This window comes from Brachypodium distachyon, chromosome 4 (assembly GCF_000005505.3).
Source record: "Brachypodium distachyon strain Bd21 chromosome 4, Brachypodium_distachyon_v3.0, whole genome shotgun sequence".
In the NCBI taxonomy this organism is placed as follows: domain Eukaryota; kingdom Viridiplantae; phylum Streptophyta; class Magnoliopsida; order Poales; family Poaceae; genus Brachypodium; species Brachypodium distachyon.
The window spans coordinates 38,671,276-38,697,044 of NC_016134.3; the positions used below are offsets into that span (position 1 = coordinate 38,671,276).

The 25,769-nt window shown below is 48.9% G+C and overlaps 1 protein-coding gene across 6 annotated transcripts; it reads left to right on the forward strand.

The window, feature by feature from the left end:
• The first annotated feature begins 18,345 nt into the window (after nucleotides 1–18,345).
• Nucleotides 18,346–25,426, forward strand: LOC100837123 (transcription factor BIM2). 6 transcript variants are annotated; one of them, XM_014902662.2, is made up of 12 exons: nucleotides 18,346–18,662; nucleotides 18,778–18,873; nucleotides 19,447–19,677; nucleotides 20,299–20,484; nucleotides 22,796–22,925; nucleotides 23,414–23,483; nucleotides 23,575–23,670; nucleotides 23,771–23,809; nucleotides 23,917–24,127; nucleotides 24,217–24,358; nucleotides 24,590–24,722; nucleotides 24,986–25,426. In XM_014902662.2, exons 1-12 carry the CDS (start codon nucleotides 18,650–18,652, stop codon nucleotides 25,073–25,075), a joined length of 1,437 nt encoding a protein of 478 aa, XP_014758148.1. In that variant the 5' UTR covers nucleotides 18,346–18,649; the 3' UTR covers nucleotides 25,076–25,426. The 6 variants fall into 6 exon arrangements, 3 of the variants coding, with proteins under 3 accessions (XP_014758148.1, XP_014758149.1, XP_024310602.1); XM_014902663.2 differs by having other exon boundaries at nucleotides 18,347–18,662; nucleotides 22,799–22,925; XM_024454834.1 differs by lacking the exon at nucleotides 20,299–20,484 and having other exon boundaries at nucleotides 18,352–18,662; nucleotides 22,799–22,925.
• Nucleotides 25,427–25,769: the final 343 nt, after the last annotated feature.

Sequence of the window (25,769 nt, forward strand, 5' to 3'; positions counted from 1 at the left end):
GTGGCCCTCCGCGCCTTTCTTATAGCTCCGCGGTTTTACGATGTGGCCCTCCAAAACTGCGATATTTCTTTGCCTCCTGGGATCACGACAAAAGATGTGCCCACTTGCGCATTGTTGCACAACGTCCTAGCTTTGGATCATTCAACGTGAGATGGGAGGCGTGATGTCGCCTCTTTATGAGATTTGTTGTGAGTACGTGCGTGCGTTGGCCTCGTGTGACCACCTGGATTGCAATTCAATTTTGACTGTTGCATCATTAGATTTGTAATGGCATGTTTTAGAACCCCCCAAGTTGCAGTACAAACTACAGTCTTAACCAAGCAACTTAGCACCGACTCATTTTCAAGCAATTGTCTCAAGGCGACCTCGTACTAATATTTAGCACTCTTAATTCATCACCCTGCTTATCTGTTGTAGACAGCTCGATCTCTTCAAATTCTTTCGATCGGAATATTTGTCAAGAAAGATATACGAGGCAAATATTTGTCAATTCTTGATCGTGCTTCGCCATTCTAGGTAAGATCCTGATAAAATGGATAACAAGAGCAACCACATGCGCATGACCCAGAATACTGAATGGTGGATCACACCAATTAGCACTTGTCCGCAAAAGGGGAGTTACACACGTCCTTTTCTGCAAAACAACTGCCGATACTTTCCCAGTCCAGGAAACCATATTTCACGAAAAAAAAAGTGAGGAAAGGAAAGCGACGGAATTAATTAGCCAGCCATCATCACGTCTTCCGTTGCTAGCTTGGGGATCGGAAGCCTCTAGAACCGCAGCCCTTCCGGTCCGCACATGGCACCGCAACGGGCAGGCAGGCAGGCAGGCAAGGGCGTCCGGCCCGATGGTTGGGCACCACCTGGCGCGCGTCCGGTGGAGCGGTGGGTGGTGGGGCCTACGTGGAGGAAGCGGGGAGCCTTGACTCAACCGCCCGTGGTGCGGTGCATGGTAGTACGAGTGGGTGAGTGTGGACTCGCGTGCCTCGTCCGGGCGAGTCGCTCGCTGCCGGCACTCGGGCGGCAGCCAGCCAGCCGCTCCTGGGGTGCCACGGCTGGATCGTAGGCGAGTGCATGTGCATCTTTTAATTAGAAATTCCAAGACGTAGAAGTAAGCTAATGTATGCTTGCCCATCAATAGCATTGGGATTGGCCTAGCTAATTCGACTAGTACTCCGTAATTTACTTTGAACGTGTCTTCACCTTCGTAATTGATCCGTTCTAGTACGTCGAGGTAGATGTCCTGGTCGATCGGTTGGTCTCTCAGCTATCCGCTCATCATCGATGTATATACGCATGCACGTACGGAGGCAGAGCCGCGGGAGCAAGTATCTCAGGTAAGTATATATAAAACGAGTAGAGACAGACTCGATGGATCGCTCGTTTTCACTTCTCCTCAAACTTGTCGGTCAATTATGTTTCCCTCTACAAAATAGTCTCGATCTTACGAAAGAGAAAAGTTAGTATGTACCTGTGGCTGCACTAGTGAAACTAAATATACGCGCATAGGAAAAATTGACATATGTACTACTCTCTCCGATCCTAAATTGTTGTCGAAATATTACATGTAAATGTTTTTGAACAAATAGGTACATTCCTATTTGAACAAATTTGAATCAAAATTTAGAATGAGCATAGAGTACTAGATACAATATTTAAATTAATTACTGTACCTAGCTAGGTAAAGATCTAGAGAGGCTTTGTCCTCTCGGGCATTGATGGAATCAAGAACGTGCAGACCTGTCCGCGGAAGACGAGACAGATCGACCTGCTCCATTGATCGATCATTTTCTATAGCGTTAAGAGAATCACTTGGCGGTAAAGGAAACATCGCTGGGCACTAACAAACGTCTCGCGGGACCCAGCATATCTACGTCGCACCACACAATGACACAATAGTACTTCCTTTCTTTATTTTACTTGTTTTTTTTAGCAATAGCTACTAGTTATGAATTTTTATCATCGGAATTACTTGTTGTTGATTTGATTTAGCACGATTTTGTATACAGTTGTGCTAAATCAGCGAGAAGTAATTCCGGCCGGGAGTAGTAAGTTGTTTCGCTATTGGAAAATGAGGCTAGAGCCAAGTTTATATAGAAAGTTTCTTTTTCAGGCAAAGTTCATATAGAAAGTTAATTGGATAAAAACTATGATTTCTCACACACTAGTCCGCTGCCCGAGAAAACAGAGCCGATAACCTAAAAAACACATGGGCGATCTTCGGAACCACAGCTTGGGCTTCAACGTAGACCCCAAGGCCGTAGCCAATGGCTCTTCCATTCGACCGATCAGAGATAAGGCACACACCAAAGTAAGAGTCTGAGTTTTGACTTTCAGTACACCTATCAGGGTCTGACGAGATAAATCTAAACGTCATCGCAAGCCATTCTTGTCGAACGAAAGGCTGGCCCTCCAAGGCGACGTCCCCAAGGAGGAACTAACAGGAACACCATTGTCGCCCGCTTTGACCAGGACTGAAACTTGGGTTTTTACTCAGAGATCCCAAGAAATGAAAGGAGAGGTGATAGAGCTCCACAGGGAAAGTACGGAACGGGGTCCAACAATTATAGTCCATCTTTCGCGCACACACATCCCGGCTTTGACCAAGCTAGGTGGTACGATGAAAAAACTGCCTGAGAATTTCCAGCGCTTTAAATAAAGGGCGTGCCTATTGCTCAGGCGACTAAGAAATCACTATTTCTCAGTCGTCTGGGTTGTTATGCGCTTCATTTTTGCGTTTTTGTTCTTTTTTCTATTTTCTGTTTCTCGAATGGGCTAGTTGTTTCATGGGCTATTTGTTGGGCTTGTATGTCATTGTCAATTCAATCTACTGGATATCTGGGCTTCTAGTCCGAAATACAAAACACATAGAAGCACTTGGTGCCCAGACCAGCCCCCCTCCCGTCCCCATGGAAAAAAAGGGGAAAAAAAGGGGTACTACCTAAAAAGAAGCCGATAATTAATGGAAAGAAAACCCAGATACAAGTGCCCAGACCAGCCCCCCTCCCGTCCCCATGGAAAAAAAAGGGGAAAAAAAGGGGTACTACCTAAAAAGAAGCCGATAATTAATGGAAAGAAAACCCAGATTAGGCAGGGGAACCCCACGGCACAGGCAAAAAAAATACTAAGTTGACTGCACATAAGGCACGCGACAAAAAAAAGTAGATAAAATTCGGAATATGTAAGTGCAAGACAAAATACACATCACACACAAAATTAAGTTTGTCTCCCACAGAAAAATAAGAAAGTTGTAGGTGGGTATGTCCTGGAACCCAAACATTACAGTCATTTAGAAACATACAGAGCCATTATAGAAATAGTAGGTCCTGTGTTTTGGAAAAATAAAAATAAAAAAACCAATATCTCAATCTCATAATCTATTTTCCTTTTGCACATATCTCCTCTATTTCTGTGGGAGTTTTCTTCGTTAGTATCTGCTGCCGCTTGCTCTTTTTACTTGTATGATGTTTTCTTAGAAATGTTGTCTCTGTTGTCCCTGGGAAAGAAAAAGAAAGTTTATTGATGAAATTTTTATTAGAAGTAGAATATGTAGTAACATAACACAAACTCACATTGGGCCTGTTTCAGGCTCGCAGAAACAACACAACCGATAAACAGAATAAAACAGATAGTTGCACATATTGATCCATGATATGCAACTCGCCTCTCTAGCACCATACTAAGTTGCACACGCAGACAGAACGTGTGCAACACCCAAACCCTAACCTCCCTATTTTCAATCGCACATGTTGACCCGTGGTGTGCAACTCGGACATGGAAAAAGTGATATGAAAGGACAACTCAACAAACAAAGGACACTCTTGAACCCCCACCTCCCTATTTTTGGTTGCACATGTTGATCCGTGGTCTGCAACTCGTCCTCTCTAGGACCATACTAAGTTGCACGTGCAGTCAACTCGGACATGGAAAAAGCGATACGAAAGGACAACTCAACAAACAAAGGACATTCCAAAATCCCCACCTCCCTATTTACCGTTGCACATGTTGATCCATGCTGTGCAACTCGTCTTATCTAGGACCGTATTAAGTTGCACATGCAGATAAGCCATGTGCAATTCAGACATGAAAAAAGCGATACGAAAAGACAACTCAACAAACAAAGGACACTCCTAAACCTCCACCTCCCTATTTTCAGTTGCACCTGTTGATCCGTTGTCGTAGCACGGGGCTCAGACACCGGGGATGCGTGAGCACCACCTTTTAGGTTCGGCAATCGGCGTCGAGGATTGCTCCGGCGATCGCCGGCGAGGCCAATGTCAAGCGTGAGGGAACACACGATCGTTTTACCCAGGTTCGGGCCACCCTGAGGTGTAAAACCCTACGTCCTGCTTCTGTGTTCTTATTAGCTGGTGAATAAGGGTTTACAAGTTGCCGGGGGAGTCCCCGGGTGCTCTCTCCTTTACTGCTAAGTACTACTTGCTATTTCTGCCTAGAACTAGTAGTGAACCGAACCGAACCCTTTGACCATTGGCGGGGGTCCTCCTTTTATACTCAAGAGGATACCACAGGTGCCTTGGTGCATGGGTGACAAGTGGCGAGCAAAGAACTAGGGCAGCTTGCCCTCGCTGCGCTGGCTCGCATGCATGGCGAGTAGCCCTGCAACTAAGACGCTACGTGCCTTGGATTCACAGCGGGCCAGTCACTGTAGGCTGACTAGACGGGGAATCCCCTTTCTGTCGGAGCATTAAATGCTTTGCTTGTGCTTCACTCCTCGCCCTGACGAGCCTTGCGCCCAGGGAGCCCGCCAGGCGACCACGTGGTGTCGTTGTCCTGCCCGCTTGGTCCCGCTCTTGCAAAGGGTGCCTGCGCCCGGGAACGCCCTCCCCGGCAAGTGACCTTCCCTGGAAGCGCCCAGACGGGAATCCTCTCGTTGCCTTCCATGGCAACCCCCGCAGCCCGGCTAGCCCTGTCGGGCTGGCGACTTGCCGGGCAGCTTGTGCCGTGCTGCCCGGGGTGCTATCCTTGCAGGGAGCAAGCGAGGCGACCCACGCGTCGTGCAGCAGTGGTACCCCAGGTGCCACTGGTGCGACATCCGTTGTGTGCAACTCGTCCCCCCTAGGACCATACTAAGTTGGACATGCAGACAAGCCGTGTGCAACTCGGACATGGAAGAAGCGATACAAAAGGACAACTCAACAAACAAAGCACACTCCTAAACCCCCCACCTCCCTATTTTCGGTTGCACATGTTGATCCGTGGTGTGCAACTTGTCCTCTCTAGGACCATACTAAGTTGCACATATAGTACCGTGATGTGCAACTAAACACGCTATGGGGCATATTAAGTTGCGCATCCTGGAACATGATGTGCAAGTCATCCGGAGGTGGCTTGGACAAAAAGAACCTACATGGTATTGTTTTCGGACTCTCTAGCATCCATACTAAGTTGCACATGTAGGGGCATGATGTGTAAGTAACCCCCGCAGCGGGGCTCACAACACAAACCCAAATAAAATACACACATTAGGGTTTTTTATGTCCGGCTCTAAAAAAAACTTAGTTTTACTTGCACATTGTGGAAAATATGAGATTGGAACCCTAATGTGAGTTGTTGTATTGATCTGACCCTCATGGGGTATATATAGAGGTACAAAAGGGAGAGATAGACTTGGAGTACAAGACAAATAATTTGTTCAAAATGATTCTATCTTATCTCTTTAATCCCAACAATATTGTATCTCTAATACACATCCTAAACATGATGTGCAAGTCATACCAGGAAAAAAGAGAACCTACATGGTGTTGTTTTCGAACTCCAAAACCCCCTAATTGCACTTGGTCGAACTTGATATGCAGCTCATACCGGAAACAAAAAGGCTCAAAAAATGTTTACACGGTCTATGTTTTGGTGTGCAACTAAACTCTCTAGTAAGCATACTAAGTTGCACACATAGGACCATGATGTGCAAGTCATCCGCCACTTGCTCCAAAGAAAAATTGCATATAATTGAATACAAAACTCCAAAACTCCCAATTGCACATGTTATAACATGATGTGCAACTCATCCAAAAAATGGACTCTCTAAAACCCCATGGTTGCGCATGCAAAGGGGCAAAGAGCCCAAAACGAAAAAAAGATTACAGTTTATAAAACTGGCCTTCCAGTGGACGGCATTAGCGAATATCGAGGGTTAAAGAGATTGTGCGCCGCATCCCATCCAGAAACTTAACACCTAACACATATTACATGTCCAGGAAAATAAAGCCACTAACAGCTAAGAAGCATTCATGTTTTGATAAAGAACATTAGTCTACACACAAGAACCATGCATCTATCCAAAACAAAAATAAAAAAGCTTCATGTGCTAGACGGGGGCACCGCATCCCATCGCCGCATCACGTGAACAAAAAAAATTGCAAGAACCTAACATGCCCACCGCCTACCTCCCTAGCATACATAAACCCAACATACAAAAATACATAAGAGACAAGGAGGGGGGTACTCTATTATCCAATCTGGGTTTTTTATATCAAGATTAATTCTGCCAAAAAAAGACTCAATAGTCAAAAAAATCACCTACCGAGAACCAACATTCTATATTAGAGTTCTGAACTTCTCAATTTGACGGATAATTTAACTCTCAACTGAACTAAATCGTGATAAAAAGGGATAAGAAAAACATTGCCCTCCCTAACAAAAACACACACGCCCCCTGCCGGCAAGCTCAAAATCTGCCCCCCCCCCTACCACCATACCCACATCACGTAAACCCATAATCAACAACCAACAAGCGGTCTATTCGCCTCTATCGAATCACAGATACACATACACACAAACAAACCCTAGATGCACATCCATACACATAAAGAAAGGGGGGGAGGGGTGCAAAACGAGGAAGAGGAGAAAATTTACCAGGATCTGGGAGCTGGCCGAGCGATCCGGCAAGATGGGTGCAAAGCTAGGGCGATGGAGCTCCTCTCCTGCGCCCCGTCGCCCTTCGCCATGCCTCGGTCGGTCAGAAAGAAACACTCACAGGGGCTTGCACACGCAAAACTCCCCCCGTCCCCCATTATGCGTAGTTGGGCGATGACAGAAACGCTCACAGCGAAAAGCCCAAACCACACGCGCGTTTGGAGCCCATAACAGAAAACAAATCCCCCTGGATAAAACACAGCCCACCCACTAGCCCAGCCTGGGGACAAACAAAACAAAAACAAACGCACGAATCTCCGTGTGGCCAAACAAATCAACAGTCTGTGTAGGTCGACTGAGAAATACTTATTTCTCAGTTGCCTGATCAATAGCAATTCCGTTAAATAAAAGAATGGGATACAACGCAAAGGAGCATCTATACGGGCATCAGGCAAATCCGGTGTACAACTGCAAGCGCACTTCACATACGGAGAAGGGGTAGTCCGTCCCCTGCTTCGACACCATCCGCCGCCTCATCGACGATGTCTGTTGTATCAACTCCTGACGCCACATCGCCCCGTCCGACCTCGCGTCTGATGATAATCCACCCGTCACGGCGACTACGTTCACGTATCATCGATTCCGTCCACCCGTCACGTCGACTCCATCCGTGCATCGTCGACTGCCTACACCACATCAACTCCGTCTGACGCGGCCCCGTCGGCTCCGTCCGCTGACTCGTCGACTCCGCCAACCGCACTGATACTCGGGGGTGGCGCCGTCCCCGCCACTTCGCATTTGCCGCACCCGACAATCGGGGGCTGCGCCCCGGAGCCGCCGCATCCAACACTCAAGGATTGCGCCGCACAAAGCTATACTACTACAGCTATGCCTTGCGGATAAGTATTGTTATTTATTTGTTAATTTCGAACATGACACGTTCTGATCAAACAGCTAAAACTCCATCGACTACGAATAGTCGACCCTCTTCGGTTACGACAACTTGATGCACTTCCGAGTCCTCGTAGTCAAAACACCTTCGACTCCACGTGCTAACAAACATGCCGCTTGAGTAGCTGATTCTGCCTACAAAGTCGAACCCATGAACTCCAACCCAGTTGCAACCCAACTGACAGGTTGGCATAGGACAGAGACGACGGGCGTCAGGCTAATGAAAGGGCCTGCGTACAAGATAGCACGTTGACTTCGATCAAATAACAAAAAAATTGTTAAGATAATAAATATAAGCTAATGAGATATTCTACCAGGATTGTATACTTTAAACTGTTTTGCAATGACTGCAGCTTACATCAAATCAAGCACGAAGGCCACGAAGATTTGAGCCTATGCTTGACTACCAGCAGTCAACCATAGCCTCGGGGGCTAATCCCACCGGGAGTGCTCACCGCGTCTGTTCGACTCGCTGATTCGTCGACTCGCCACTCATCGACGCCATCCGCTGCGCGGCTACATCCGACGCGACTCCGCCGACACGCCCACTATGACTACACGATATGTGGCCCGTGACTTCGAGTCTCTACCCGAGTCTACGACTCAGCTGGACACTCGGGGGCTACTCCCACCGGGAGCGCTAGCGCCGCACCCGGTACTTCTGCTGCATCACCCTCCGGGTCTGTCGACCCCGCCACCCTTCGGGTCCGCCGGCTACACCACCCTTCGGGTCCTCAACAGAGTCAACCAAGATTATCTGCGCCAACAGTCGACAGAGCCCAAGTCGAGTCCGCTCCTTGATAAGCCACATTCGCTGATACGAACTCAGAATCACACCCGACAATGGGTATTTTACAGTTTTCCCGAGCCGCACAGACTGCGAAACACAACCGAAACCACGGTCATAATGTGAAGGTAAGACCTGATGGCTTCCATCGGGCCTGGAAATTAGCATCGTCTGTCAATTCCAGTTTATCCGCAGCATGATGAAGATCCCGACGGACGCGTCGGTTGATCGCCCCACAGTACTGGATTTTGAGTCTGTAAAGCCCCCGGCAGGTTTGACTCGAATACCGCCAGTTATCAGGGCTTGAGCCTGGGGACTAGAGTGCTGATGTATGCTAACAAAGCTTTTGCCCCGGTGCAATTAACTAGACTCGACCAATCGAGTATTCAAGGCATGTTACGCAACCATCCCACAAAGCTATTCTGAATTCCGTTGAAATTATCCTGTGTCTTTGAGACATAGCTCGACGCACTTCCAAATCAAGAAAACTGGTTTCAGCTCGACACATTGCCGAGTTTGCAGCATCTGTTTCTTGAGTCTCTACTTGAGTCTACGACTCGATCATACACTCGGGGGCTAACTGACGAGGGAATGACCCATCGGGTCCTCACCTTCGGTATACCTACTATGTCCTAACAAGGGGTCCGCTCGGAGGCCCACTACAATCCGTGAAGCCCAACTAACTCGGCGTTCGGTTCAAGATAAGAACAGATAATTAAGGAACCAAATCAGGATTTATCTCTAATTGTAACTGAGCCGGACTCTGCACCCGAGACCTAACCTCCTGTATAAAGGACTACCTGTATAAAGGACTAGGAAGGAGAGCCGGGAAGGACGGATCCACAGATCTCATCTCTCATACATGCCTCCATGGCAACGTTTTAATCTCTCAAGGGACCTGAATCTGGGTAAATCGTGTCCTCTGTATCCTTACTAGCCGACGGGATCGCCAACACACAAGAGCACAACGTATATATGCACAAACGGACGGATCAAAAGGCATCGATCAGCCGAGCCCACGCCACCACACCTTTGTGCTATCGCCGAAGTCGAAGGTAACGCACAACCGATACGATGCCACGTCATCCTCTGTGTTGTCGACACTAAGACCCCCACGATATTGTTGCATTGCTGAAGAGAGCGAAAGATATCACTCAGCGAGACCATATCACCGAGCATCTTGACAAAGCACTTCCTTTTCCTAGAGGTGAGCGTCACAAGCGCATCCGGAAGACGCAACTAAAACCAAGGCCATCGTTGCGACTGAATAATGACTCATGAAGTGAAAGAACCAAGAAGCAACCACCACCTCCACAGTCATCAGCGAGACAACATTACTCCAAAAGAACAACGCCTGGCCTAGAGAAAATGGCACTGTATAATTTTCAACATATATTCAACGGCAAAGAAGAGTATGCACAGGAAACACTAGCACTCCCGCGCATGTTTTTTTTAAACGGAGGCAAAAGCTTTGCCTCGTCTCATTAATTAAGAGGAAGTTTTACAAAATTTGGTATCTACAAAGCCGCAGAGCGGCACACGATCAAAAGAGTCACATATTTGGTATCCTCGAGCATTACACTACTCAAATGATGAGTGCCCGGAGTCTGCTGCCTCTATTTTGATTTTGTCCATGATAATCGTTGGCATGGCTGCCACATTTCGAAAAACTCCGTGCTTCTTTCCAAAGTTCTCAAGCAACGAGCATGACAGGAGACAGGAGATACTGATTTTCTAAAAGAACAAAAGAGGCAAAGACCAATGTGTCATTAAGAAAGGTGTGTGCCCTGCTGTCAGACCGCAGATAAAACCCAACCAAGTACCGAGCCTCGACCTCACGCGCGTACGTGCACCCGCCATGTAAGGGTGCAAACGGGATCCCGCGAAGTCCCGCTTCTAGTTCAATTCTCAAATTTCTTATTCAAATTCTGAGCAAAATTTTGAATAAAAGATTTGAAAAATGAACTAAAAGCGGAACTTTCGCAGGATCCCGTTTGCATCCGTACCGCCATGTAACGTCTGGCCATCTACGTACAAGCGCAAGCGATCGGAGCACGGGTTGCCTTTTGACCGATGCATGTAAACTAATATCCTGCCTATCTAAGATCGAACTACTGTGTTAGAGTAGCTGACAGCGCTGGCGTGGATGGATCAGGCTGACCCAAGGAGAACCCAGTAAAACAATGATATCTAGTTAAGCGCCCTGGGCCTGCGTCGTCGTTTGGTGCAGTTCGTTATCCGTTTCAATTGCAGTTTTACATGGCATAGTATATGCGAAATGCAGCTATGCTTTGCTCCGAGTCCACGGAAAGCGACCAAGCAAAGCGGATGCTGCATGTGCCGAGGGAGCCAACGGACGGATAGTCGGACAAGGACACGCGCGCGACCTCATGTACGTAGGACCACATCGTGGCATCGTGCCTTCGATCGATCGATGACATGTCCGTTCACCATCAACCCGTACAGTCTCCAAGCAGCGACCTATGTTTCACACCCTGAAATTGTTGGTAAGGGATCCTTATTTCCATCTGCTTTATTCTGTGTCGTTCTTGGTGTAATTTTTTTTCATTATTCACTTGATGCCCGATTTGGTGCTTACAGACTTGGAAGTATCCAAGTAGCTATTATTAGGTGCATGGTTATGGGTTATGGCCAAGAATTGGATCAGTACTTTTTTATTAAAAAAAACACCCGCAAGAATGCGGCCGGATTGCATCGAAGCAACGGAAGATAGCAACATGAGTTGAAAGATGGGTCAGTAAATTTGATCGGGAAAATTTCCATACAGTACCTATCTTCTCACATATACACCTTGTCATTGTTCTGTTTTCTGCTATCCATTTTTTTACAAGTTCATCGAGGATTTGTGCTAAGGGGAGCAGTATACAGGTCACTTAGTTCAAAAGATCCATGCTCCCGATACCAGTTTTTGCTAAAGACAAAGAGTCCTAGGCGTCCGTGCTCACATAATTTCTTCAGTTTCCGTCGCTGAATCGCCCAAAGCTCCCAGCCTAGCAGGCTCTAACGACAGAAGGAGTACCAGGCCAATGGGCCATGCTCACATACAAGACAGAAGGAGTACCAGGCTAATGGGCCATGCTAACATACAAGACAGAAGGAGTACCAAGTCAATGGACCATGCCCACGTAAGGAGCAGCAGGCTTAGTGGAGAGAAATAGGCCACTTCGAATTTTCTAGCCTAGATGGCCAGGTCCTATCCTCTCTCTCAAAAAAAAAAAAGAGATGGCTACGTTCCAGGCTGGTTGTCCTAAAAAAAAAGAAAAACGATCGCTGGTAGCACAATTTTTTTTTCCAAAGCATTGTTCACTCTTCCAACAATATTATTTTTTTCGTGTAAGAGGGGCATATTAAAACTCAAAAGAGTTTCAATCTTGAAGAACCGCATCCACCACAGGCGATGGACCAGAAGCAGCCAAACAACAGTGCGTTGCTCCAAAGTTAGCTAGTATATGACTTGCACCATTTTGCAATCTATCCTCCTTCACAAACGGAACAGATCTTTCATGTGATAGTAAAGTTCTAATCTTAGTGAACAAATAAGCAAAGACAGACCTATCCTGACCCGATAGATGCCTGGCATCGAGGACCACGGATCTAGCATCGGGAGACAGGGAAAAAGCACGAATCAGTGTCCATCATTTAGTTTCTGTTTGGTGTGTGTCCTTGGGGCAGCGTCGTGACGCTAGAGACAATGTCATACAAAAATCCATGTCCCTAGCCGAAAATTCCTATTAGACATGCAGCTCAGTTTTTGTGCTTTTGGTATTCTTCATCACTGAATTCATCGGAGGAGCAGTGGTTTACGTGGCATGCCTTGTGAGGGCATGTCCCCAGTCACTATGTGGTCAACAAGTTTAGATTCCATAAGGTATGCGGCGTTTTCCCAAAATCAATGAGGTTAGTATAATTTGTGAATGTGGGAGGTGTTTTGTAGTTTTACACTAATACATTAAAAAGGTAATATGCGAAGAGAGATTCGACTTTTGTGAAGTTGAGAAAAATTTGTGAGGCTTTAAAACTTTTTCTTCCTCAGTTTACATGTGCTGAATTGTAATCAATTTATTTTATAATATGTAATATAAATAGACATAAAATTGACTATGTTTTTTGCTTAGTCAACTGAAAAATAGAAGCAACTAAAATATCTATTGGAAATTCCAGATTATCCACGTCAGACGGCAAACTCGATTTTCAAGCGTGTCCACTTTTCTACCTCTACTTATCGCAACCTGTTACAAGATTTAGCGGCGGCCTGGCATGTTGCAGATGCTATACACACTATTTCGTGCTATAGCGTGCGCTATTTCAAATAGCATTTTGCAAAAAAAAAAACTGAATATAGCCCCAAAATAAAGGATTTTAGCAGAATCACTTACTAAAAAGTTATTCAATTAACTACAAGACCAAATCCATAGAGTAAACATAAATATGAGGCATAATAAATACATAAACGGTCAAAATTAGAGAATTGAACAGTTTTAGGTTAGATCTGAAGCGGTTTTAGACCTGTCTTGGAACTTTTCGATGGTTAGATCTGATAGCGTCGGTCTATTAAGTGCCGGGTCAATAGATATGCTATAGCGCGTTTTTTTAGCATGCTTATCGCCCCTTCCTCCTGCTAACAAACCATACCGTAGGAGGCCCGATCATGCTTGTCCGTTCGCTCCACCACGGTGGTTTCTCTGTGCATCGAGCCGAACACGATCGTCGGTCCTGAACCTAACGAGTGGCAGTTGGCGGGGACGCATCAAAAGCGACCAAGGACAAGGCATGGCCAGGCTCGCGGGCCTAGGGCAAGTCGCAGTCGGGCTCGTCCACGTGACCGCACTATCCAGCTCTGCGTTTTTGTCCTGGGACGAGGCCAGCCCACGGTTCGAAGACCGCACGACGAGACGGAAGCGTGGCGCCTAGGCCTGGCCTCGCTCTTGACACGCTTCTATGCTGTGCGTGGGCCGCAGTTGAGCGCTCGCACCTGCCGGGTTTTTTCCTACTCCATGGGGCTGGGGCCGGAGGTTGCGGTGGTTAAGTACGAATACGACCCACTACTCGTACAACGTAGTACACGATACCACAAGAGATTACTTTTTTTTCGCAAAGAAACTTACGCTAAAACAGTGACGAGTATTTAGAAACGGAGAGAGTACGAGAGAATAGATACCGTCCCATACTGCATCGTCGTCACCGGCATCAAGTTTAAGTGAGTTCAGTGTTCGATCGGACAGCAGAAAACAAGTCCGCAGATTTTGCCTAAGTGAGCTGATGCACGGAGCAAGTAAAGGGGGAAACGCACTGAAAAGCTAGCATGAAAGGACCACATGCTAGAGCTGCACGCGATCGTATTAGGCCGGAGATCGCATGCGGTCAAGATTAAAACTCACTTTGGAGTAGTAATTCTGTTCTCACGGCCGGGGTGAACGAACCTTGGAGAAGGGCAGGATTCTCTCGCCCGTGCCGTGCATGCTGTTTGCCCGGGCGTCACCTGCACTGCACGGCACCGCCCAGACGGCGCGCCGGACGCGACGGCGTGTGCCTTGGATGACTACGAAAGCGACCGACCTGGGAGGGCCCCGCCACACGCGAGACGACGCGACCACTTGTAACGCGAGCGAGCAGTAAATTCTGGACGGGCCGCTGCAGCTCTGAGGGAGTGAGGGCCCTCACGTGCCCCTCTGCCCCAGCTCTGACAGCAACGTCACGTCGCACAATCTGCGTGCCGGCCCATCTCTCAGCACGTAGATAAGTAGATTACGTGACACCGTCCCACAGATAGGATCGGAACGTGCCGTGTAAATCACGTTTCGTTTATTTAGCTCCGGAAATACAAGCCATGCTGCGAATAAGCGCTTCATAATCCCAATTTCAAACAGTAGACTGAGGACGAGGAACGATCCGGAGCGCGAAGTTCCCTCTTGCTCTCGTGCAGGGACCCCGCCACCCCGCCCCCCCCCCCCCCCCCCCCCCACCCCCAAAGGACCACCACCGGTGAGTTGGCCACATGCATGACCGGCCGGGCGGGCGGGGCGGCTGCATGCTTGGGCTCCCACAACACACGTGAACCGCCGCGCCTTTGGCCAGCCCATCCGCCGCTCACGCGCCTACACGTCTCCGGCACCAGCGGCAATTAACAACTTCCATGTACTCGTGTGTACTCGTAGTACCGTGTCAGCGGCAGCGTTTCGCTGGTTAATGGTGTAGAATATGGAATTATTTACCGATCCCTAAGCAGATTCCTTAGAGAATTAGAAAGGCCCTGCGCAGGGGAATGTCTTGGCCACGTACGGTAACCACTCTGCCCATCTGTAACACCCCCTTTTTAAAACACCTAAGCCCTTCGCCTTTTGATTATCGCTTCGAATCTTCCGCTCTGTCACGGTGTCGACAACCTCTTTAGCTATATATCCTAACTAATCTTAGCAATCTATAGTTTAATTGTAATCATGCTGCTTTGTGTGGTGAAGGTGCGGTGCATGCTTAGCTAGCCAACGCATGACGAAGGCATGCAGTACTTAACAATTTCGTGCACAGCAGATGGGTGCGTGCACTTTGTTTATGCTTGGTTTGCCGGCCTTTTGCGGGTGAGCTAGGTGGCCAGGCAAGCGTCTCGGCTTTTGTTTTTCAGCGGGCGGACAAGCTAGTAGGTTTGTGGTGGTCATGTGACTCCATGATTAATTGTCATTAGCTGTGCAGTAATCTGCCCTTTTTTTAGCTCCTTGGTGTTCACACCGCTTTGCACGAGATGTTAGGTGTGTGAGTGTGTTGGTGGTGTCGTCTATGTTTAATCAGCGATGTAAAGCGGACGTGATACAAGTGTAAAAACCATGAATTACTAGACAAGCTAGGAGGGAAAAAGAAAAGGGGGGAAAAGACGGTGCACACATGGTGGGATTCTGCGTGCATGATGGTGCCATACTGCTATGGATGTAGCTAGCTAGATGAATCTATTAAAGAAAACGTTTAAGTTTTTTAAAAAAAAACTCCGACATGACAACGCAACTGGCAAAGGCACAGCGAATTGTTCAGTTTGGTGCATAGCATGGGCGTTACGCATCGAGAGATGTTAATTTTGGTCGGAATGATTAGCAGGCACGTACTAGAACTTTGCCTGACAAAATGAGATCGATAGCACCATGCGTCGACCGGATCAATAAGAAATCTTAGAGGAAAAAAGGGCAAACGATTGTTTTGCCGCTATCCATCGTCGACTCCATTAATTAAGCACCACTGCTGTAATTACCAAACTCCTTAACTCCAACCCATGCGTATCCACTAGGTTGCTTATCATCAGACATAAGCACATTCGTTAACACGAAGACGCAGTAGCATACTGCATACGTAGTCGCTCGTTTACTGCACGAAACAGTTTTCCCATGTGGCATCGACGGCCCGGCCTTCATGCAGAACTGCAGATGCATGCATGGCTCGTTAACTCGTCTCGATCCATCCGTTGCTCCTCACACAGCGAGCCGTCCTGTGTGGCTGTGGTCCTTCTCTGGGCCATCTTCAGTCAGATCTCTCGCGGCAGCACGAACCACGTACCGTGCATGCACACACTGTCGGCACGTGCGAACGTGTCAGCGCACACGTGACCGGCCCACTCGCAGTGATTCCAGAAATACGGCCCTGCCTGCGGGCTCGCGCTGAGCCATGCATCGAGGCGCAGCAGGCAAACACACGTACGTACGCCTATGGACCACCTAGGACCCGGCACATCGAGTGCACTGCGCGGCGCAGCCTGCACGCCTCTGCTCGATCGGCCGGCTCGGCCAAGACGGGACTCCGTACATGCTGTTAAGCTGTTGGACACGACGATTGACGGATGAGTTGACGCGGCCGGGGCGCCGGGCCTGTGCGCACTGCGCACGCGATGCCGGAGCACGGGTCCTTGTCTCCCCCCACTTACTCAGCTGATCAGTCTTACATCACCCGATTCCTATGCGTTGATCCGTGAGTTACACAGGCTTTGCAGCTTCAATGGAGCAGTTTGTAAGATCACCGTGAGTTTCACGAAGCTCAATTTTTTTTCCCTGTCACAAACTACTGCGGAGTACTACGGAGTAGTAGATTTTCTTTACTGAGACTGCGGTCTACGAGGTAGTAGTACTCTCCTTTTTGTACTCAGCGCACGAGGATATATACGTACTTGATCAGCCGAACGGTTGGACCGGGCCGGAAACAAATCCGGGAAAAGCGATCGGGAGCGGCGTACGTACGTACATACGTGGCCGTTTGGGGGCCGGGCACGCGACAGGGAGGACACGCACGGCCCCCTGGCCCTGGGCCGACCGACCTGACCTGACCCCTCCCCCACCGCAGATCCGCTTTTCTGGCCCCTGCGCACGCGCGGCGACGATGCACGGCGTTCCACCCGGCCCCCGTCGCGAAGAATAGCTTGCGTACGCCAAATTCGGGGAAAAGCCAACCGCGGCCGTCCCATCCGATGGCCCGACACGGCGACACCCCCCACCACGCGCGCTACCGGTCGATGATGCGCATTCCGGAGACGCATCAGCATCCTCGCTTCGCGTGCTCAACGGAGAAATCTTGGATCGGCTGGTTGCTTGCTCGGATACGATGGATCAGCAGCGACCATGGCTGCACGTGCGGCTAATCCACCCAGGTGGGCGAAGGATCGATCCCCCTCCTTGCTCCTGGAGGTCTTTGCATGCCACGTGAAGCGATCGTGCGCTTGTTGGAGCTGGGAGGTGGTGTGTGTAACCAAAGCTACGAGTATCTGTTTGATTTAGTACTTTTACCACGGATTTGAACGGCTCTGCTTCCTTTTACCACGGATAGGACAGAAAGTGAAAGGCGGGCAAAGTGCACACGCTGCACGCGGTAAAGAAAGCCGAAAGCGGTAACTGAACCGGAGGGGATCGTGTGGACGTGTCTTTTCTATAGCGAGCAACTGAAAAAAGCGACACGAGGAGGTGAAGACGTTTCTGTCGACGATGAGCAGACACGCGCATGCGGCAGCGGATTAGATATACGACGTTGTTTCGGATGGATCAGCAGTAAATTAAGGTACTGTCGCACGAGTTTAATTAGTCTGTCTTTTCGGATTCTTTAGTGTTTTACCTATGTGCCCCGATACAACTATATATTCTGACATCTATTTTAACATCCTTGTACAGCTCGTAGGATATACTCCACACAACACATGTGTACTTATCTTACTAGTAAGTTCTGCTTTTCTGCATCGTTTGGTAGTAATCAATGTTTTTTCTCGAGTCGGAGAGGGTGACGACAGAGGGAAGGGGAAAAGGACGGAGACGAGGAGTGGCCTGGCCGAATCTCGGGCACATGACCCCCCGCCCCGTCGCCATCCACGGGATGCCCGCAATTTCAGGCTCCATGTGCCGCCGCGGGCCACGCGCATGCAGGCCCCACCCACAACCGTCACGTGACCCCTTCAGCCTTCACCACGCACCCTACCTATACTCTTCCCGTCCGGCCGCCCACGCACTCGCAAGACTTTTCGTCCAGTACTACTAAGCCCGACCCACTAATCCTAACTCATCAGCCCCCACGGCCACGCCTCGGGATCGGCCCACGCCACGGGCGCGCCGATCTCCGGCGCCACACGGTACGGCCGGGTCACCACGTACGGCACGTGCGCTCGCCCCCGCACCGCTAACCGCCCGTCAAGTAATAACGCCGTCTCGCGGCGCTGCGAAGAGACCGACCAGGAGCTAGCTAACCGCGCGCGCGAGACGCATGCTGTATAAAGTTTCCCACCAAGTCACACGCGAGCAGCTGCCTTAGCTAGAGAGCCGCTGGTAGAGGAGGAGAAGAAGGCGAACCGGCCGAGGGGGAGAGAAAGGGATCATCAGAGTTTCTCCAGAGTCTGTCCAGACCTTGCAAGCTCGCGCGTGCTTAATTTTCCACACACCAGGGCGCGCCGCGGTTGTGCGCCGGTGGATTCTTCGGGCGATCGTTGCGCTGAAGAGAGAGATCAAAATTGCGCGGGCGCGCGGCTGGTCGGCGCCGATGTGGTTGATCGATTGATGTGCTAGAATTATGGGCATCCAAGGTACGTGATCGCTTAATATATATGGCTTCATTTGCACTGTATTTGGCGTCCTTAATTGATCCATGTCGTTGCGTCGTCGTTGCCTAATTCGGCAAGTTAGCTCCGGTGTCTGCAGGGAACAAGGCGACGCACGACTTCCTCTCGCTGTACGCCGCCGCCGCCGCCAAGGATTCTTCACTCCACGACTCCAAGCCCCCTGCTGCATCTCAAGGTCTGGTCCACGACTCAGTTTAACCTCTCTCTGATCGATCGCAATCTCTCTGTCTCTCTCTCTAGCTAATTTCGAAATGGTAGCTAGATTGTTAGATATGAACAACTTAATAAGATCTGCGAGGAGTTTCATTAATTCCTCAGGTACGTCTTGTTTCTGAAGAGATTTAACCGCGCATGTAGAGTTCTCCCTGTGAATCTGGTGTGCGCGTCCGGGATCAGCATTGGAAGGAAACGAAACAAGCAACAATTAGCTAGCTAAAGAATAGGAGTATATACTACTTGTTCACTATACTGTGTCGATCGCGTGTGGTGATTGTGGGTTCAAATTTCGTATCAAGTTCGTGACATGAAGCGACAACCCAAAGCAACGACGAACGGATCACGTGTGTGTTGGACGCAAGGAAGGAGACGTCGACGGCCTTCCATCCTATCTGGCTGGGGCCCACTCTCCCACGAGCTTAAGCATGATTAGTCCAGCATAACCCTAGTTCAACTAGCACAGTTTTTCTTCTTAGTTCTGATTACACTGAATACGGATTACTCAGATGGAGCAACAAAACTTTTACTGCAGGTTTCTTTCTGAAGACGCACGACTTCCTGCAGCCGCTGGAGAAGCCGGCACCGGCAGCATCAGGCGTGGGCAGGCAGCAGCAGCCGCAGCAGCAGACGAAGCACGCGCTGCCCGGCGGCATCGGCACCTTCAGCATCAGCCCCGTGCCCGGAGCACGGCCGGTTGTGGTCAAGCCCGAGCCGCCGTTGGTTCTTTGGGGCCAACCCACGACAACACATCCGACCGCGCAAGGTACGTAGTACGTGGCTTCTGCGCTGTGGTGTTTTCCGGCAACGAAAGAGGTCATGCATGCTGTACTGTATTGCTGCCGGTGCTCCGCCTCCCTTTGCTTTCCTTTCACCGACGTTGACAAGCCGGCCGGGCGCACACGAACGTGCATCGGCGTCGTCTTCTCTCTTTACCACGTCAGTGCGCAACGCAAAGCTCCGTGCCCATCAGTTACATTACCCACCTACCTACCCTGCTGTAGCCGCTGGCCTGTCTCCGTGACTCTTTCGCGCGTGCGTGTCTGTGAATGCTAGGCTAGCTATCCTATTCTGCAGAAAGAAAGAGGGGGTACAAGGCGGGCCAGTGTGTGTGGGCCGGGATAGTGGGCCTGCGGCCCGTGCTGCAACCGAGTCTCGTGTCCTTGTTCACGCGTCCCACCACGTGAACATCAGGTGCTTTGCCGCCGTCTCCGGCCCATACTACCCTTCCGGCTCCCGCTACGGCCACCAGGCTTTCGTGCCCAGACATCTCCACCACTCCACTGACATGCGGGCCAACGTTTCCTTCTTCGGTGTCTTCCCCGAGAACGAGAGAAAGAGCAAAAGCTAAAGGAGCCTCCTTGTCTTTGTGTCGTCCACCTCGCAGGGCACAACCAGTGGACGCTCCCCTTCGCCGGCGCCGGACGGGTGGGCCCCGCGCCCAGGCAGAACCGGAAGGGGCGCGGCGGCGCCGCGTTCATGGACTCTGGCTCTAGATCTAGCGGCGGCGCGGGCCTCGACGACGACGACGGCGGCCTCGCCGCGCGCCGCGAGGTCTCCTCCTCGCTTCAAGGTACCCCAATTCCGTTCAATTCCGCTTTAATCCTCGAGCAATTTTGTTGTCGGAGACGCTGCTGGGGCGCGGGTGCTTTCCTCCCCATTTCTATTTTTCCTTCTTTTTTTTTTCTCTGTTGTGTTTCTGCGAGATAGCCCCTCCCATTTATGTACTCAGGTCTCAGGGGGACAGTGTTCGTGTAGCAGAGTCGACGGTGACGAGGGAGAAGAAGAGTAGGGTGAAAGGGAGGAGTTCGCACGAGGGCATGGAATCCCTGTGCGCGCGGCTGCCCCACGTCCACCAGCTCCACGCCCATCTCCTAGTATCCGGCCGCCTCCTCGGCGGCTCGCCAGCCCTTGCGCTCGTGCTGCTGCGCGCCGCCTGCGGCGTCCGCGCGTCCCCGTGCCTCCGTCCCCTTGCCCACCACCTGCTTGACTATATCCGTCACCCGCCCCCACGCCTCCTCCACGCCGCCGCCCGTCTTGCTTTCCGCCTCGGCCTGCCTTCCCTCGCGCTCCGCCACTACATTGCCCTCCGGTCGGGCCACCCAGCCTTCCTCCCGCCCGCACCTGCCGTAGCCGATGTGCTCAAATTCATCCCTGGCCGCGCCGCCCATGCCCATGCTCTACGTGTCACTGCCTACGGCGGGGACGCTCGATTCCTGCACAACACGCTCATTGCTATGTACTTTTCCTGCGGCGACGCCACTCGTGCTCGTCTTGTGTTTGAGGGAATGCCTGACGGCGACAGGGATGTTGTCTCCTGGACCTCTCTCATCTCGGGGCTGGTGCAAAATGGCTGCCCCTTGCAAGGGTTAAGGATGTTTACAGCGATGATGTGCTGTGATGTCCGTCCTGATTTCGTGCTGCTCGTCACAGTCCTCAAGGCGTACACTGAGCTGGATGACTTGCCAGGTGCCAAATCGGCACATTCCTTAGTGGTAAAGGGTGGGTTTGATGATGAACAAGATGTCGTGACCACGCTGACGGCCATGTATGCCAAGTTTGGTTGCATCATGGCTGCGAGGGCACTCTTCGATAGGATCCCACCCCAACAGATAAATGTTATCCTGTGGAATGCAATGATATCAGGCTACTCCAAGAATGGGCTTGCCAGTGAGGCAGTGCATTTGTTCAAGAAGATGCAGATGTTTGCGAGGAGCATGACCCCAGATTCTGTCACGTTAAGGTCGGTGATCTTGGCCTGTGCTCAGCTCGGCTCCACTGAGCTCACCGTCTGGTTGGAGGATTATGTACGCCGCAGTGAGTACAGTGACAATGTGCTCGTGAACACAGCGTTAATTGACATGCACGCCAAGTCAGGGAGCATTGCTCGTGCACGTGCAGTGTTTGAAGAGATGCCTGCGCATGACAGGGATGTGGTAGTTTGGAGTGCATTGATCTCGGGTTATGGGGTACATGGACATCTCGCAGAGGCCATCGGCTTGTTTGAGGACATGAAGCTTGCCGGGGTGAAACCGAATGATGTGACGTTCTTGGGGCTTCTGTCTGCTTGCAACCATGCGGGCGCTGTGGAGAAAGGGTGGTGCTACTTTCAGTCCATGAAACCTGACTACAATATCGAGCCTCGACACCGGCACTACGCTTGTGTGGTCGACCTTCTTGCCCGTGCTGGTCAGCTTGACAGAGCCTATCGATTTATACTGGACATGCCCATCAAGCCAGAGATGAGCGTGTGGGGTGCCTTACTACACGGTTGCAATATGCACGAACACTCAAACATGGCCATGGCTGAGAGAGCAGCACAGCACATCTTTGAACTGGAGCAGTCCAATGCAGGGCACTACGTGCAGCTAGCAAACATGTATGCATCTGCAGGGATGTGGAGCCATGTCGCTGGTGTACGGGTCACCATGAGAGAAAAGGGTGTCACCAAAGCAACAGGATGCAGCTCCATCGAGGTTGATGGAGAGATGCACAACTTCCACGCCTGGGATCACTCGCACCCAAGGGCTTTTGAGATATTTGCCTTACTCTGCCTTCTTTCCCAAACTCCAGCTGGACCTGAAGGGTGACATGACAGCTGTTGACTACCTTTTTGTAGTTAGGCTCATGTCCTATCATCCTTTGAAATAGCATCTTGGCAGTCAACCTGAATTGTAATATTTGCATCCTTTCCCTATCATAATTCATTAGAAGCACTCTAACCAACAAAATAAACAGATATACTAGGTTACATATAATCTGCTGCATTTGGCACACAAAAAAAATGTAGCACTAGGACCAATTATCGACAAATGAGTATGTTAGAGTGTATGCTTTGCACAATATGCTCTTCATTTTTGTACTAATGGGTCACGTTTTTGTAGCAGAGTTGGCTGTGAGGGTTGATGGCAAGGGCGGGAGCTGCAGTGGCAGCGGTACAGATCAGCGGCCAAACACGCCAAAGTCAAAGCATTCTGCCACCGAGCAGCGTCGTCGTAGCAAGATCAATGACAGGTGAGGATTCCTGTACTCTTGGTACTTCGTTCAGAACATGACAGTTCATCACTATGTAGTTGGTATTGTTCCATGGTAGTCAAACATCTATTCAATCGCATTAATTTTATTGGAGAAACTTTTAGTTAGTCACAGATTTCAGTAATGGATCGTAAGTGCATTCGTCGTTGTATGACTGTGCACTTTGCAGGACCATTGATGGTAAAGATTTAGTTTGATTGCTTTGTATATAAATTATCAGATTCTGTGCATGGGACAACATGATTAAATCTACAAGATATAAAAGGTTATCTGTATAGAAGTTAGATAAACTTGTGTTCTGACAAATTTTAGATATATATCCTTAATAAAATCCCCCAAAATCATAGGTGTATCTACATATGTAATGAGGGGCTTATGTGAATTCAGTTTTTAGATCAACCGTGAGCATCTTTGAAACACTGGCTTTGGTGTAAATAACTATTGTTTTATCCACACTGTTTCTACAGGTTTCAGATACTTAGAGACTTGTTACCACACACTGATCAAAAGAGAGACAAAGCTACATTTCTCTTAGAGGTAAGGCTCTCAGCAGCATTTGTATTTGTTTGAGTTTTTTTGTCTCCTAGTTAATCAACTTGGTTCTCTCTTGACACCATTTCTAATGTAGGTTATCGAATATATACGGTTTTTGCAAGAGAAAGCACAGAAATATGAAGCTTCATTCCCGGAATGGAACCAAGAAAATGCAAAGCTACTCCCATGGGTAATTTTCCTCCAGATCTGCAATACGTGATTACTATTGCTACAAATGTAACAGTTAAATTCTTGTCTGGCTGTATCTGAACATTGTTCTGTTTTTGCAGTCAAACATATATTTTCGATCATCCTGGAAAAGTGCACAGGTAAACTTTGCTTCTAATAAATGCATGCCATCTCCTAATGTAGTCTTAGATTAGGATTTGAACTTTCTGACCAGCTTCTTACACATACTATTATCCTTTTGCTCCAGAGTAAAGGTCAAATCCCAGAAGATGCCCTGCCTGACCCTTCACAGTTCGTGACAAATGGGTCCTCCCCTGGATTTAATATCACAGGCAAACTTGATGATAACCACACCACGGTAGCATCTGGAGCTGTCGCAGGTACACCAGATCTGGCAGAAAATGATCACATGGCTAGTGTGTCCTGCAGATCGGCAGAAACTCCAATAAATATTACGAGTATGTCAGACGATCTATCTGTGCCTCTGTTCCCAGACCGGAAGTAGTATTCCTTCTTTATTCATGAATGGATCTCTTTTTTTATGTAGATAATGTTACATCTCAGTACCAACCCCAGTGGGCAGGTCCGTCTGGTGTGGATGACTGTGCGGTGAACAGTAGCATGTTAAATGACCAACAATTGACGATTGATGAAGGAACAATCAGTGTGTCAAGCCAATATTCCCAAGAGTATGTCACAAAGAATATGAATATCACTCACTTAGTCATGTCATTTGTATTTGATGTTGCTATTTCAGGTTTCTTCCTAATGCTTGAGTTCAGATTGATCTCTTTGTTTTTGTTCTCTATTATGTTCCTAAGTTTAGTTAGCATATCAAGAAACAACCAAGTAAAATATTTCTCACCTTTTGCCAAATCAAAGAACATTGACACATTTAGGTTTTTGTTAACTCATAACAGGTTACTTAACACGTTGACTCATGCCCTTCAAAGCTCGGGTATAGATTTGTCCCAAGCTAACATCTCTGTTCAGATCAACCTGGGCAAGAGGGCTGTCAAGAGATCTGTTGCTGGACAATCCTCCAGTTCTAAGGTACGGTACTCTTATCATTATTCCCCAGATTTTTATTTAGAGAAGTTCAACCGCCCTGTTATACCATTTCCAGTTTCTGGTGAACTGCACAATAAGTTGAGTGCCTAGCAAAGTTTGAATCACCTTAACCCTTAAAGTCAGTGTCCACTACACATCTTAAAAAGCTCATGCAATCCTATCAAACCCATATGAACCTTTTGTTATCTAGGTTATTTATCCCTACCCATTTCTAATCTGTCTTGGTCTTCTTACGTTGAATGTAGGAGCTCACTGATCCAGATCCCAGCAACGAAATGGTTGCTGCTGAAGAACTACCACATGCAACGAAGCGGCATAAGTCGGGTAACACCTGATGGTGACCCTCAAGGCGAAATGATCATTCTTTCCTCCGTACCAGCGGAGGCCTTCAGATTGCATGTACATTATGTTAGCTGCGACGGCATCAGGACGAACAAGACTGTGTATTCTTTCATTTAATCATATTGCCACCTTATTTATTGAAAACAACAAAGAAGCTTCCATTGCAGATTGTGAAGCTGCTCTTGTAGTAATACAGGCTTCCATTCAATATGAGAAGTTCCCTTCCTGCAACCTTGTAAGATAAGTCGAACAACTCTCACCTGTTAGCTAAGTCGGTCCCTTCGGAGTTTGTTAAATTGTCAGTGTTTTGTCACACATTATCAGTGCATTTTGCTGCTATCTCTGACGAATTGTGCAAATGACTTGAAGCCTTGATGAAGATCAGTCACGGAATCTTAGGCATCCAGTCGTCGGTCATATATGGCTGCGGCTCCGTTACCTGACCGGCGTACAGCGTAATGCTTGTACATGCCGGTCGACCAAGGAAACTCTACGCTCACAGTGCACAAGAACTCTATGAATCACGTTAAATCAAATCTTTTTTTACCCCAAAATAAACGTGTATTCAAAGTTGGACACTGACTTTGTGCCTCGCTACACGCAGACGTTCCTTCGGTTGACATCCAACAGCCGAATAGTACACGGTCAAAACGGATAATGGTTTTGAATGAAGTTCGTCTGAAGCAA